The 13,212-nt window shown below is 49.0% G+C and overlaps 4 protein-coding genes across 7 annotated transcripts in view; 2 read left to right on the top strand and 2 right to left on the bottom strand.

The window, feature by feature from the left end:
* Positions 1 to 6,956, top strand: part of inpp4aa (inositol polyphosphate-4-phosphatase type I Aa) — an 11,238-nt gene extending 4,282 nt beyond the window's left edge. For 2 of the 3 annotated variants that reach the window (XM_062456587.1, XM_062456588.1), the window contains 11 exons: positions 1 to 47; positions 1,554 to 1,704; positions 1,985 to 2,137; positions 2,229 to 2,261; positions 2,442 to 2,614; positions 3,030 to 3,153; positions 3,409 to 3,676; positions 3,798 to 3,895; positions 4,167 to 4,279; positions 4,839 to 4,993; positions 5,293 to 6,956. The exon at positions 1 to 47 is cut by the window's left edge and continues 214 nt beyond it. In XM_062456587.1, the coding sequence (XP_062312571.1) occupies positions 1 to 47; positions 1,554 to 1,704; positions 1,985 to 2,137; positions 2,229 to 2,261; positions 2,442 to 2,614; positions 3,030 to 3,153; positions 3,409 to 3,676; positions 3,798 to 3,895; positions 4,167 to 4,279; positions 4,839 to 4,993; positions 5,293 to 5,425 (1,448 nt within the window). In that variant the 3' untranslated portion in view covers positions 5,426 to 6,956. The remainder of the gene's footprint in view (positions 48 to 1,553; positions 1,705 to 1,984; positions 2,138 to 2,228; positions 2,262 to 2,441; positions 2,615 to 3,029; positions 3,154 to 3,408; positions 3,677 to 3,797; positions 3,896 to 4,166; positions 4,280 to 4,838; positions 4,994 to 5,292) is intronic. The other variant, XM_062456589.1, reaches the window with a different exon arrangement.
* The window catches only part of tmem182a (transmembrane protein 182a), a 55,201-nt gene that overhangs the window by 30,768 nt on the left and 11,221 nt on the right, over positions 1 to 13,212 (bottom strand). The window lies entirely within an intron of this gene.
* On the top strand, positions 7,107 to 10,924 carry si:dkey-4e7.3 (uncharacterized protein LOC402865 homolog). 2 transcript variants are annotated; one of them, XM_062456584.1, is made up of 7 exons: positions 7,107 to 7,216; positions 7,609 to 7,715; positions 8,254 to 8,444; positions 8,967 to 9,146; positions 9,259 to 9,370; positions 9,672 to 9,808; positions 10,166 to 10,924. In XM_062456584.1, the coding sequence occupies exons 1-7, from the start codon at positions 7,137 to 7,139 to the stop codon at positions 10,511 to 10,513; spliced, it is 1,155 nt and encodes a 384-aa protein (XP_062312568.1). In that variant the 5' UTR covers positions 7,107 to 7,136; the 3' UTR covers positions 10,514 to 10,924. The 2 variants fall into 2 exon arrangements, with proteins under 2 accessions (XP_062312568.1, XP_062312569.1); XM_062456585.1 differs by having other exon boundaries at positions 7,118 to 7,232.
* Positions 10,993 to 12,034, bottom strand: LOC134017197 (cytochrome c oxidase assembly factor 5). Its single transcript, XM_062456586.1, has 3 exons — positions 11,822 to 12,034; positions 11,574 to 11,657; positions 10,993 to 11,376 (listed from the first exon to the last, which is right to left on the bottom strand). Exons 1-3 carry the CDS (start codon positions 11,921 to 11,923, stop codon positions 11,335 to 11,337), a joined length of 228 nt encoding a protein of 75 aa, XP_062312570.1. The 5' UTR covers positions 11,924 to 12,034; the 3' UTR covers positions 10,993 to 11,334.

Below are 13,212 nucleotides of genomic sequence, written 5' to 3'. Positions count from 1 at the left end.
GGGGCAAGCGGACCTCTCTACCGGCCGACTGGCACGAGGAGGACTGGGTGAGAGCGGCTGCTTGACTGGCCTTCTGAAGCCGGAGACCAACTAGACAGGATCCCAGTACTGTGGAGTGGAGTCATGCACAAGGAAATCAACTGCATAGCTGTTTTAATGACTGTTGAATATTTGTCTCTCTTCCTCTGGCTGTCTGTCTTTCCCTCTCTCCCTCTATCTCCTTCTCTTTCTCTCTGTCTCCATCTCTCTCTGTCTCTCTCTGTCTCCATCTCTCTCCCTCTCCTCCATCCCGGCCTGTCTCTTCCTCTCTCTCCTCCTCCCTGTCTCTCTCTCCCTCCTCCTCCCTGTCTCTCTCTCCCTCCTCCTACCTGTCTCTCTCTCCTCCTCCCTGTCTCTCTCTCCCTCCTCCCTGTCTCTCTCTCCCTCCTCCTCCCTGTCTCTCTCTCCCTCCTCCTCCCTGTCTCTCTCTCCTCCTCCCTGTCTCTCTCTCCCTCCTCCTCCCTGTCTCTCTCTCCCTCCTCCTCCCTGTCTCTCTCTCCCTCCTCCTTCCTGTCTCTCTCTCCCTCCTCCTCCCTGTCTCTCTCTCCCTCCTCCTCCCTGTCTCTCTCTCCCTCCTCCTTCCTGTCTCTCTCTCCCTCCTCCTTCCTGTCTCTCTCTCCCTCCTCCTCCCTGTCTCTCTCTCCCTCCTCCTCCCTGTCTCTCTCTCCTCCTCCCTGTCTCTCTCTCCTCCTCCCTGTCTCTCTCTCCCTCCTCCTTCCTGTCTCTCTCTCCCTCCTCCTCCCTGTCTCTCTCTCCTCCTCCCTGTCTCTCTCTCCCTCCTCCTCCCTGTCTCTCTCTCCCTCCTCCTTCCTGTCTCTCTCTCCCTCCTCCTCCCTGTCTCTCTCTCCCTCCTCCTCCCTGTCTCTCCCTCCTCCTCCCTGTCTCTCTCTCCCTCCTCCTCCCTGTCTCTCTCCCTCCTCCTCCCTGTCTCTCTCTCCCTCCTCCTCCCTGTCTCTCTCTCCCTCCTCCTCCCTGTCTCTCCCTCCTCCTCCCTGTCTCTCTCTCCCTCCTCCTCCCTGTCTCTCTCTCCCTCCTCCTCCCTGTCTCTCTCTCCCTCCTCCTCCATGTCTCTCTCTCCCTCCTCCTCCCTGTCTCTCTCTCCCTCCTCCTCCCTGTCTCTCTCTCCCTCCTCCTCCCTGTCTCTCTCTCCCTCCTCCTCCCTGTCTCTCTCTCCCTCCTCCTTCCTGTCTCTCTCTCCCTCCTCCTTCCTGTCTCTCTCTCCCTCCTCCTCCCTGTCTCTCTCTCCCTCCTCCTTCCTGTCTCTCTCTCCCTCCTCCTCCCTGTCTCTCTCTCCCTCCTCCTCCCTGTCTCTCTCTCCCTCCTCCTCCCTGTCTCTCTCTCCCTCCTCCTCCCTGTCTCTCTCTCCCTCCTCCTCCCTGTCTCTCTCTCCCTCCTCCTCCCTGTCTCTCTCTCCCTCCTCCTCCCTGTCTCTCTCTCCCTCCTCCTCCCTGTCTCTCTCTCCCTCCTCCTCCCTGTCTCTCCCTCCTCCTCCCTGTCTCTCTCCCTCCCCCCAGGGGAAGGTGTGGCTGAACGTGGAGAAGAGTCTGGAGTGTGTGATCCAGAGGGTGGAGCGTCTGCTGCAGAGAGACAGGATGGAGAGCGACAGCAGCTGTGAGGACGTCTTCCTGGCTGCTGAGGGCCAGCAGGAAGGCAGAACTAAGAAAGGTACACACACACACGCATGCACACACACACACACGCATGCACACACACACGCATGCACACACACACGCATGCAAACACAGGCAAAGATGCTTAAACAGACACATACACAGTCACTCAGTCACTCATTCACTTAGTCTCTCTTTCCATTCTCCCCCTGCTTGTTAAATTGATTGATTGATTTGATAGTTGGTTGGCTTATTGTTCGGTTAAATGACGGACTGATTGATCAGGACACCAATAACAGCGTGCCTCGGTTGAAATGTAACATGTGTCTCATGAGGTATCCTTAGTAACCAGGAAGAGTTCTGGATACACCCCGGATGTAAACAGAAGAACTTCCTGTCCCCGTCAACATGTCCTCTTCCTCTATCGTCATCATCCTCCCATTGTAACCAGACCCTTGCATGCCCGCCCCGCCCTAACGGAGACTGCTGTAGGTTTGAAGCACCTATATAAGCACTGGAGGAAGCTACAGTTCGATCCTCCAGTTCTTTTAAACATGCAATACCTTCTCTCTCCTCTAGATGGCAGTCCTGAGGGGGAAAAACGCTCTCCAGGTAAGATGACATACAGTATAGCACATACAATTTGTGTATGTGTGTGTGTTTCTGTCTCTGTACCTGTTTGTGTGTCTATATGTGTGCTCCTGTGTGTGTGTGTGTGTGTGTGTGTGTGTGTGTGTGTGTGTGTGTGTGTGTGTGTGTGTGTGTGTGTAACGTCCACCCTGCCTCCGCCAGGCGAGTGGAGCGAGGCTCTCTACCCCCTGTTGACCACACTGACGGAGTGTGTGTCCCTGATGAGCGACAAGGCCAAGAAGTCCATGGTGTTCCTGCTGATGCAGGACAACGCCCCCACCATCGCCAGCAGCCTCACGCTGCAGTACCGCCGGGACGTGGTCTTCTGCCAGACTGTAGGTCCACCACACCACCCTCACATTAGACCTCACACACCCTGATCTGCCAGACTGGAGGTCCACCACACCACCCTCACATTAGACCTCACACACCCTGATCTGCCAGACTGGAGGTCCACCACACCACCCTCACATTAGACCTCACACACCCTGATCTGCCAGACTGGAGGTCCACCACACCACCCTCACATTAGACCTCACACACCCTGATGCTGGAGAGAGGGAGGGATTCAGCAACACACATGTCCTAATGGTGTATGGAGGGATGGATGGATGGATTATATACTGCCCAAAATATTAGAGGGATGTATGGATGGATGCATTATATACAACCCATATGAAAATACAGGAGGTGTGGATGGATTGATGGATGATTGATGATGATGGATTGTTGGTTCTTGTTTGTGTGCAGCTCACAGCCCTGATCAGCGGCTTCGTGATCAAGCTGAGGAACTGTCTCTGTGACGACGGGTTCCTAAGGCAGCTGCACACCATTGGCCTGCTGGTCCAGTACGAGGGCCTGCTCAGCACCTACGGTCAGTCTGACTGTGTGTGTCTGTGTGTCTGTGTGTGTGTTTGTGTCTGTCTATGTTTGTGTGTGTGTGTGTGTGTGTGTGTCTGTCTGTGTGTGTCTCTGTATGCATGTGTGTACCTGTGTGTGTAGGTGTGTTTGTGTGTGTATGTGTTTGTGTCGCGCATGTGAGTCTGTGTGCTTGCGTGTGTGTGTGTCTTAACATGTATTTGTTTCCAGTATATCAGATGAACCATGTGACTCTACATTCCTCTTAAAGGGGAGGAGCTGGCCATGCTGGAGGACATGAGTGTGGGCGTGCTGGACCTGCGGAACGTCACATTTAAGGTTACCCAGGCAACCTCCGGGTTCAGCCCGGACATGCTTCCCGTCATCACCGGAAACCGGAACGGCTTCAATGTCAGGGTTCCGTTGCCGGGGGCGATGTTTGACGCGTTGCCGCGGGAGATCCAGAATGGCATGCTGCTGCGCGTGCAGCCTGTTCTGTTCAACGTGGGGATTAACGAGCAACAGACACTCGCTGAGAAGTGAGGAGAGAGGACGGGACGAGTGAGGAGATGTGTGTGTGTGGGCCCAGGTCCTCCAGTAACGTGTGTGTGTGTGTGTGTGTGGGCCCAGGTCCTCCAGTAACGTGTGTGTGTGTTTCAGGTTTGGAGACACGTCTCTGCAGGAGGCGGTGAACACAGAGAGCATGGCTCGTCTCAGCTCCTACTACGACCAGTTCAAGGAAGTCCTGCCAGAGGAGAGTGAGTCAGCACAGCCATGCTTCACTACGCTAACACTACAATCTACCGCTATCATCTGCCGTGTATATTCTACTGCTCAAATCTACTCCGCTATCATTGTGAACCAACTGTAAGCACATTATCAAGTCTGTGTGGTATTTATGCCAGAGTGTGTGCAGGGAACAGTTTTCATCTCAATGATCACTCCCCATGGTTTCTGAGTCGCTAGGTGACCATCTCTCCTTCTTTCATCCCCGCTCCTCCCTCCGTCCTTCTCCTCCCGCCCGCCCAGGCCTCCCTCGTACCCGCAGCCAGACCAGTGTTCCTGAGCTGCTGAAGATGCTGAGCAACAACATCAACGCCAAGAAGAGCAAGAACGTCGACATTCTCTGGCAGGCAGCCGAGGTAGAGAAGCTCCACTGTTGTTTATCTTTCTCCCTCTCTGTCTTCCTATCTCACTCTCCCTCTCTTCCTGTCTCTCTCTCTCTCTTCCTGTCTCTCTTTCTCTCTCTCTCTACCTGTCTCTCTCTCTCTCTTCCTGTCTCTCTCTTCCTGTCTCTCTCTTCCTGTCTCTCTCTTCCTGTCTCTCTCTCTCTCTCTCTCAGGCTTCAGATACATGTAATATTGATGTGACTGAGGAGCATACCCTCCACGTTCCTCCATGTCTCCTCTCTCTCTCTCCTCACACCTCCTCCCCCTCCTCCCCTCCCTCCCCCTCCTCCCTCCCTCCCTCCCTCCCCCTCCCCCCCTCCCTCCCATCCCCCCCTCCTCCTCCCTCCCCCTCCTCCCCCTCCTCCCCTCCCTCCCCTCCCCCTCCTCCCCTCCCTCCCTCCTCCTCCCTCCCCTCCCCCTCCTCCCCTCCTTCCCCTCCCTCCCCTCCCCCTCCTCCCTCCCCCTCCTCCCCTCCCTCCCCCTCCTCCCCTCCTTCCCCTCCTCCTCCTCCTCCTCCTCCCCTCCCTCCCAGGCATGTCGGCGTCTGAACGGCATGCGCTTCACCAGCTGTAAGAGCGCCAAGGACCGCACGGCCATGTCTCTGACGCTGGAGCAGTGTCTGGTGCTGCAGCAGGAGCACGCCATGGCGCCGCAGGTCTTCTCCCAGGCCCTCGACTGCATGAGGAGGTAGGGCTGCCCTTTCTCCTGCCTGAACACAAATACACACTTTCACCTGACTCACACCACCATTCGGGGAATGATTTAGTAGTTGTCGTAGTAGTGAAAATGTTTCGGTATCGGGAGCAGATATATATAGGTATTTACAAGGTATGTCCCACAGTGAAAATAAATATATCCATCCATCTAAAATACTGTTTTCTGTCTCTTGTCTTCTCCTCTCCACCCCCCCCCTCCACCCCCCCCCCCCCCCCACCCCCCCCCCCTCCACCCCCCCCCCCCCACCCCCCCCCCCACCCAACCCCCAGTGAGGGCTGCCGGAGAGAGAACACAATGAAGAATGTGGGATGTCGTAAATATGCCTTTAACTCCCTCCAACTGAAGGCCTTCCCCAAGCAGTACCGCCCCCCAGAGGGCACGTATGGGAAAGTAGAGACCTGATTGGACACTCAATCTGTCCGTCTCGAAAAAGAACCCAGAGGAGGAATGGGAACAAGAATAAAGAAACCCTACACAAAAAAAATAAAAATATCGACACGCATCTCTTCGTTTAGTGGTCACTGTTAATAACGTCATGTTCCAGTGTTACCAGAGGTCGTTTATCTCTGTGTAGCTCCCTGACTATTGAACCACAGAGTATTCTTGGTCTTGATAGCCATGCCACAACACACCAAGCACCAACAGAGACATGGCTTTCTATCTAGCTTTCACAGTAGCTCAGCGTGCATCTAAGATCTTCTGCAAACTCACGACCTCCTCCCAACGACCTCTTAACGTGACGCCAAGGCATGCAGAGGGTCCGGCCCACGGGCTCACAACCAGAAATCTTTCTTAATCTTAATCGCCAATCCCTGTTGCTTCTGCCAAATGACTATACTAAAGTGAATCAGAGCCACTGCGCCGATACTTCATAAAACAGAATCAGATTGGGCCTTAAACCAGCTGAGTCACTATTATATAGAGAAGCCCTTGTTTTAGTTTTAGAGCTCTTAGTCAGTTTACAGTTTCAGTTTTTCATCAGTTATTCCTGTTTTTTCTGTTGTGTCTCACAACAAATCAAGCACAGACGTCTTTGAAATGTCAAATGTTTCGAAGCTGAGGATATTGCTGTAGGTCATCCCATAAATGTGAATTATTTTTGTTGACGTAGTGTGGTTACTGTCATGAATCTAGACTTTAGACAGAGGCTTTTGTTGTAAGGTCTGCAGAAGAGACATTACAGTAGATTACAGCCAAACAAGATCAATGTGGACAATCTCCTGTCCTCTTGTTACACATCAAATGTACCTGTGTCAACCTGCTAGAAGAATGTATGGAACATGATAGATCTCGGCTCTCCAAGGGTCTTACAGGATAGGTTCTGGTCATCTGAATCCAAGTTAACAGGACAACGAGGATTCAGGACAAGATGTTGAGACGATGTTAAAACCTGAAGCAAAGGGGAATGTTCTTTTCCGAATGCAAGCTGACACGTGACACCTCACATGCTACGGTATCGTAGACGGGAAGGTTTTGTGCATGGTTGAATACATGTGTTAGACAGGTCTTTGTGTGACCTCTGTACTGGGGTCAGATAACATGTTGACCTTTGGCCAGCATTCATAGATCTAGATTCTAGAGCACATGGAAGATGTATAGTAGATCTGACATGTAGGCTGTTGTGGAGTGATCTTCACCTATTATACCTCAGTTAGGACAAGATTCTGTCAGTATCTACACTTGGTCTTTGATTTGAAAAGTATCTCACAATATAATTTCACACAGATTATGTATGCTGATTCACTGAAAACGTTGCCAAATGCTGATGCAGTTATAGTTTAATCCATTGATCGTGTGAATGGACAACACGTCGGATGTTTTTGGCGATAAAATATCTTTGCTGTAAAATGTGCTCTTGTTCTTTACTCTTTCCTGTACCCCTGCTATTAAAAACTAAATAAAATACATGTTTATCTTGTGCTATTTATCTCTCCTCTACATCTGTCTGTCTGATTTTCTCTCACACTGCCTGCGGTTGTGTGGCAGAAATGTACAGTAAATAACAAGAAGCAATCCATGAGCCTTTAACGAGTAATGCCGAATCTGCCGATGAGGCATTATGTGCTGCTTATTTTGTTGCTGCCAATAACGTCACCGGAGTAACACATTTTAAATGGCCGCGACCTTAAAAGTATGCACACGATGTATTGGAGATCATGCATCCAAGTATTTTTTTAAACTACCTACACGGAGGTGAGCAATAAATAAGGTCAGTCTAATGTAATTCCGTCCTGGAAGAGCGTAGGATCAACAGCTTTACTGAATCGTGCCCGTAGGTTCACAAACTGAATTAAATGAAAGTCAAGTTCATTTGTAGTTGTTCATGCATTCTCAATGAGTCGGATCACACGAACAGTTGTCGACCTACCACCATAACATTCCTAGCCTGACATTGACCTACATTTAGTAGTGGTGGTGTGCCACATTTGCGCCTTTTTGCTGTGGAATAAATACACACATCACATGCAGAACTACCACTCGTCCCGTGCAGCCGTCACTAACTGCAGATTCATTCCTTGTCTCTAGTGAAGTTATCTCCTAAAAACTCCTCCTTCTTTGTCCCTCGATCCCATGGGTGCTCCAAGGTTCACCCTAGCATGTGACAGCCATTTATCCCGGACCCGGTTCACCAGCAGACAGACACACTATTCTCCACACTCCCACAGTCCGGTCTTGTTATTCTCAATCACAGGTAATAACTCGGAATATTTGTGAACAAGCATGTACATTGATTAAATGGATGTGTTTTCTGTAGCCTAAGGTGCTTTTGTTCTTAAATATCAAAGCAAGCAGCAGATTCTAGTGTTTGATACATATTTTTGTCAATATAGGCTGCTTTACATGAGAATAGAACCTTTTTAAACCTGATCTCGTAAGGCAAAGAATGAATAGAGATGAATAATGTCGTTGATATTGGTGTTCTTTTGAACAGTGCTTTTATTTCATGGTAAATTCCAGCTGGTCTACAGCTTTTACATTGCTTCACAGCCACATAATAAATACATAATCCATGTACAGAGAGGCTAAGGTCAAGTGATAAGACTGGTATGCAGTAGGTCAGTAAGCTCCTGTGTGAGACAAAAGTTCATATTGAAAGTAAACATTAACTGTAACTCTCTCACCCTTGTGTGCACATATCTCTGTTTTTCTCTCCCTCCCTGTGTGTATGCACATGCACTGCCTCTGTGTGTGTGTGTGTGTGTGTGTGTGTGTGTGTGTGTGACCCCCAGGGTCCAACATGTCTCAGAAGAAGCTCCTGGTGGATGTGGACAGTGGTGTGGATGACGCCCAGGCCATCATGCTGGCGCTGGCCCAGCCCCACGTCCAGCTGCTTGGCATCACCTGTGTCCACGGCAACACCAGCGTGGAGAATGTGTGTCGGAACACGCTGAGGGTTCTCCAGGCTTGCGACAGACTAGAGGCACCGAACATTCTATTCTATTCCATCGCATTCAAATGTGTTTCATTGTATTCCGTTTTATTCGGCTTCATTGTATTTAGTTCTACAACACGTTTTAGATCTGTGTGCAGGTTTTTGTGTCTGACCAACACTAACACACAGAGGAGTTTAAAACACTGCTCAACCTTGACTTGGGCATGATGCCAGCTGTGAACACGCATCATGTGATGTGCAGAGAGACTGATAGGTCAATGCCTCTCCCACTACAATACACTGTTGTTACCACATGCTAGGGGACTCGTGGAGTCAGACTGCAGGGCTGCACTGTCAACACAATCCGAGGTCTGAGGAGTCCATTAATGAGCACGTGTTTAGAGCTGCAGGCAGATGGCCTAGCAGGCTAGTCAGATATGTAGACAGACAGGCAAGCAGATAAACAGAGAGAGAGACAAATTGTCCTTGTTGTGAAGTTGTTACGGTAGCACTCTCACAGTACTTTAAGGATCCAGCCTGATCTAGTGTGTTCCGTGTTCCGGATGTTAGATCCCGGTGTTCCGAGGAGCGGCCAGGTCCATCCTGGGGATCCACGTCCACGGGGGAGACTTCCACGGCAAGGACGGGCTGGGAGACGTCCCGGACCCCGACGCCCCAGGTCTGGAGATGGTCCAGAAGGAGGGGGCGGTGTCCGCTATGATACGCATCATCAACGAGAACCCCGGAGAGGTGAGCGGAAGGCCGAGAGAGATCTGAGAGAGAGGCGGAGACGTTAGGCTCAGATGGTGAATGTACACACACTGTGTGTCCTCTTATCCTCCTCTGCCCATCTCTCCCTCAGATCTCTCTGGTTGCCACGGCGCCCCTCACTAACCTAGCCATGGCGGTGAGACTGGACCCTTCCATTCCCAGCAAGCTGAAAGGCCTCTACATCATGGGAGGCAACACCGACTGTGAGCTCACCTACACCCATCCTCTGGGAGACCTTATTGTGCAGTAGTAGGATTCACCACTAGGTGGTGTGTATCTGGGTTGGTGTAGGTCTGGCTTAACGGGTCAGAAGTGGCTGTTTTGGCCTAGCTACGATCTGCATGTTGTTTTTGAGTTGAGAGGTTATTGTCTCCTGTAGCTTAAGCCCTTACTAGACTCTCCACTGGGCTCCATGTTGGGTCTTCAAACACACAGCACCTAGCAAACCCATTAGGATTAAGGATAAAAAATAGGAAATTACACGTTAAATCCGTTTACCCGCAGCCAGAGGAAACACAACGGTGTGCGGAGAGTTCAACTTTGCGGCCGACCCGGAAGCAGCTTACATCGTTCTCAATGACTTCCTGTGTCCAACCTACCTGGCTTGCTGGGAGTTCACCTGCTACAGCAAGCTGCCATGGGTGAGCCTCAGACGCCAACTCCAAACAGCATGCTCAGTTTTACACGACCTAGCAGGGTTCTAATGCCCTGGGGAAAATAGCTACCCCAAAGCTGACCACAGAGTCTTTACACAAATATCGACAGGTTAGTTTTTTGCATGGACTACACTGAGATAGCACTCTGTCGTTTGTCAGCTGGTAACACTTAATTTTGGGAGCCCCATAACAGGTGGTCTAATTGGGATAAATCTAACCTTTTAAAGTCACTGCACATTAACAAGTGCACATACACACAAAATGATTTGCTGTATTCCGTGATAGACATGAGTAGGCTTGTTGGTTGCTAAATGTTATTCTTGTTCCGGTCCTGTCTGGTAGGAGTTTTGTGACGCCTGGCTGGCCCAGGACACGAAGAAGGCCCGCTTCATGGCTCGGATCTTCCGCCATAGCATGGACCAGTCGCTCAGCGAGCGATCCCAGAAGGAGATGGTGGACGGCTTGGGCTTCGTGTCGTGTGACTCCTACGCGATGGCGGCGGCTGTAGACGATGCCTTCGTGACGGCGTGCGACCAGGTGGTGGTGAGCGTGGAGCTGGCGGGGACTCACACGCGGGGTATGATGGTCCTGGACACTCTGGGTCTGCTGGAGAAGACCCACAAGGCCTTCATCATGAAGAAAGTGGACCTGGAGAAGTTCAAGAAGATGATGATGGATGCTCTGAAGTAAAGGCTGTGGGGGTACTTCACCTCCCTTCCCTCAACCCTGTACCCATTTCTCTCCCTTCTTTCTTCGCCCCCTCAAATATTAACTGGAGATAATCAATGACTTTTGGGACCATGCTCATTCAGAATGATATTTTAGCTCTTTAAAAACCTTTTTAGAAAACTGTATTTTGGCAGCCTGTCTTCAGATTTGTATACAAAATTTGATGTAAAAAGAGAAGTTGAGCAAAGTCCAATTAGGGATAGTTTCATATTTTATACAAAGATTTGTACTTTTTTGTACAAGACTTTCATAGATGTCAGGTTCTAAATCCTACTGCCCTGCTAGAAGGCAGAAGGTTCCTAAAGCGCTGGTCTTACTAGGCAAGCATGTGCATCACTGATGTTGAATGTACATGGCTATAATGCCCTATTTAATTAAACATTTTACTCAAATTGTGCTTGATATGTTTAGCTTTGTAAAAATGTAACAATACGTCCAAGTCTGTTTAATCACACATTTATTACATTTTAGAACAGATAGCTCATCCAACATCCCCATTAGAAATCCAGTGTTTTCTAGTTTCGGGACATACTCTGTGGCAGCAGTTAAGTAGGAGCATTAATACCAACCCACTCATATAGGTTATACAACATCTGAGCCAGTCCATCACAATGCTGTTTGATGACCACACACCACTGAGTCACTGCAATCAGTGTAGTATGTATTCACCCGCATACTGTGGATTAAGTTATCACAGATAACTTCTATTTACAAAATCCAGTCTTCCTCCTGCCACACAGAGACCACGGCAAAGCCAGTCCATCACTCAGCACCAGAAGAGATCAGTAGCCCTTTCGTCCCCTGAACCTGGACCTGTTATCTAGCTGTTAAAGAGGGAGGCAATACAAAGTTACTTGTCTGAAGAACAAGGATGCTAGCAAACATATCGTGGTAAATCACAAAGAAATGTGCTCCGGAATATAATGAGACTACGAAACACACCTTTACATAACTGCTTTGGTGTGGCACGATCATTAACTCGACTGGCAGGGTCTGTTAACTTATGTTATTGTGAACCTACCATCGACCTCTTGCACTCGAAGAATGAGGTTTGCAGCGCTTTGCAGGCACCTTCCTTCAAACATTCACTGGGCAACTTCCCCTCCTGCGGGTAGTTACGCCTGCGGTTAGCTTGAATGTAACGTTTGGCCATACATTTATATGGCCAAGTAGGTAGACAACTAGAAAATTGTATCCAGGCGTATGGCACATATAGTAACATTAGATTTTATAGCAGTCTTAAGCCTAAAGTTTAGGGAAGCGTCCTACCTTTACCACACAGTCGTGTCGAAGAAGACATGCTCTGAAATCTTCTCTAATGCCGGAGCAGGCTCGAGTGTCCTCCTCTTTGTCTTCGTAGTATTTAGGCATTATGTCGAATTCTCATGAAAGGCAGAATTCGACTTACTTACACATTAAAGACGAAATGTCCAGAATGTCACGTAAATCTTATGCAAGACACCATCTTTGATTCGCTAGAAGCCCTGGGTAAACGAACTGCATTCTGGGTTGGTAGTTCCGTTTCACAACAAGCAGAACATCGCATATGCCACCAGGTGGTGCCCGAAGCATTGCGAAGTCTCATAGAAACAAGAGGATTTCTAAAATTCGGTCTTGTCTTGTGGATCAGGATTTTAATGTCTCACTAAGTGAGGATAAATAAAAAATAATCTCTCTACGAGGGACTCTAACAGTGACTTCAGTGACTAATGAGTGAAAACAAATCAAAAGAAAGAGACAACATTTATGGGCATGGTTTGTATCAACAATCTTCCTTTATTTCAAAGATGTCCATGTAAATTCATGTCAAAATCAGAGGCAGACATACATATGTATGTGATGAAGGCACATGAACTGATGGAGGTGCAGAAGGAGAGAACAGAAAACAGAGTGGAACAATGACAAGTCTGGTTTCCTCTTCTCACCAGTGCGCCATCACGAAGGACACACATCACTACATCCTTCAGCTCCCTTTTCCTGGTAACCAACAGTCTTAAAAAATAGTGTATGGAAGGCAGGATAGGTTTGTCTCCCTCCAGCCAAGCCAGATAATGTTTGGGAAAGCAGAAGTAGCTTTCTCTACTTGCCTCTGAGTAAGAAATTATTCAAATTTGGATGAGGATGATAAAGTTACTTTTAAGTTGAGTGTGGTTCAACCACTAATGTATTGGAAGACGTGTGCGTTCCTCACACGACAGTGGCTGGAGAATCCTTCCATCAAACAATAAATAAAGAAAATAAAACGTTTACAAAAACGCACACCTGGTGCTTAATGGCCGACTTCTAGTTTTCAAGTCCCTCATTTAAAATCAACGAGTGTGTCTTCCAACTCATTAAAGGTACCTCTCTCTCACACCCTCACTCAAACCTGTCACCCTCCACACAAGGATAGAATATCTGGTAGAAAAAAAAAATGATTAATTTATAACAATCTCTCAATAGAAAACAGTGTGGATTAAAGGAGAGGCATCAATGAGGATGGATGATGGAGTAGACAATGCTAATGATTCTGTGTATTTACAATCAGAAGAGATATGCAGATGACAGGTACATCTCAACCTGCATACAGTCCTCTGCTATGAACATGGCACATCAGGCTGGTTTCACAGACACAGATTAAACCCAGATTAGAATCAGATTAAGATCAATCTGACTCAAGA

The sequence above is a fragment of the Osmerus eperlanus genome, chromosome 3 (assembly GCF_963692335.1).
Source record: "Osmerus eperlanus chromosome 3, fOsmEpe2.1, whole genome shotgun sequence".
Classification (NCBI taxonomy): Eukaryota; Metazoa; Chordata; class Actinopteri; order Osmeriformes; family Osmeridae; genus Osmerus; species Osmerus eperlanus.
This window is presented reverse-complemented; position numbering and strand designations above follow the sequence as displayed.

Excerpts from the sequence above, each read along its gene's own strand:
- si:dkey-4e7.3 (XM_062456584.1), top strand. The coding sequence starts at position 7,137 with ATGGCCGCGACCTTAAAAGTATGCACACGATGTATTGGAGATCATGCA. Across the intron at positions 9,147-9,258 it reads TCAACGAGAACCCCGGAGAG|ATCTCTCTGGTTGCCACGGC; the intron begins GTGAGCGGAAGG and ends TCTCTCCCTCAG. Across the intron at positions 9,809-10,165 it reads GCTACAGCAAGCTGCCATGG|GAGTTTTGTGACGCCTGGCT; the intron begins GTGAGCCTCAGA and ends CCTGTCTGGTAG.
- LOC134017197 (XM_062456586.1), bottom strand. The coding sequence starts at position 11,923 with ATGCCTAAATACTACGAAGACAAAGAGGAGGACACTCGAGCCTGCTCC. Across the intron at positions 11,658-11,821 it reads GACACGACTGTGTGGTAAAG|GAGGGGAAGTTGCCCAGTGA; the intron begins GTAGGACGCTTC and ends AACTACCCGCAG. Across the intron at positions 11,377-11,573 it reads TCGAGTGCAAGAGGTCGATG|CTAGATAACAGGTCCAGGTT; the intron begins GTAGGTTCACAA and ends CCTCTTTAACAG.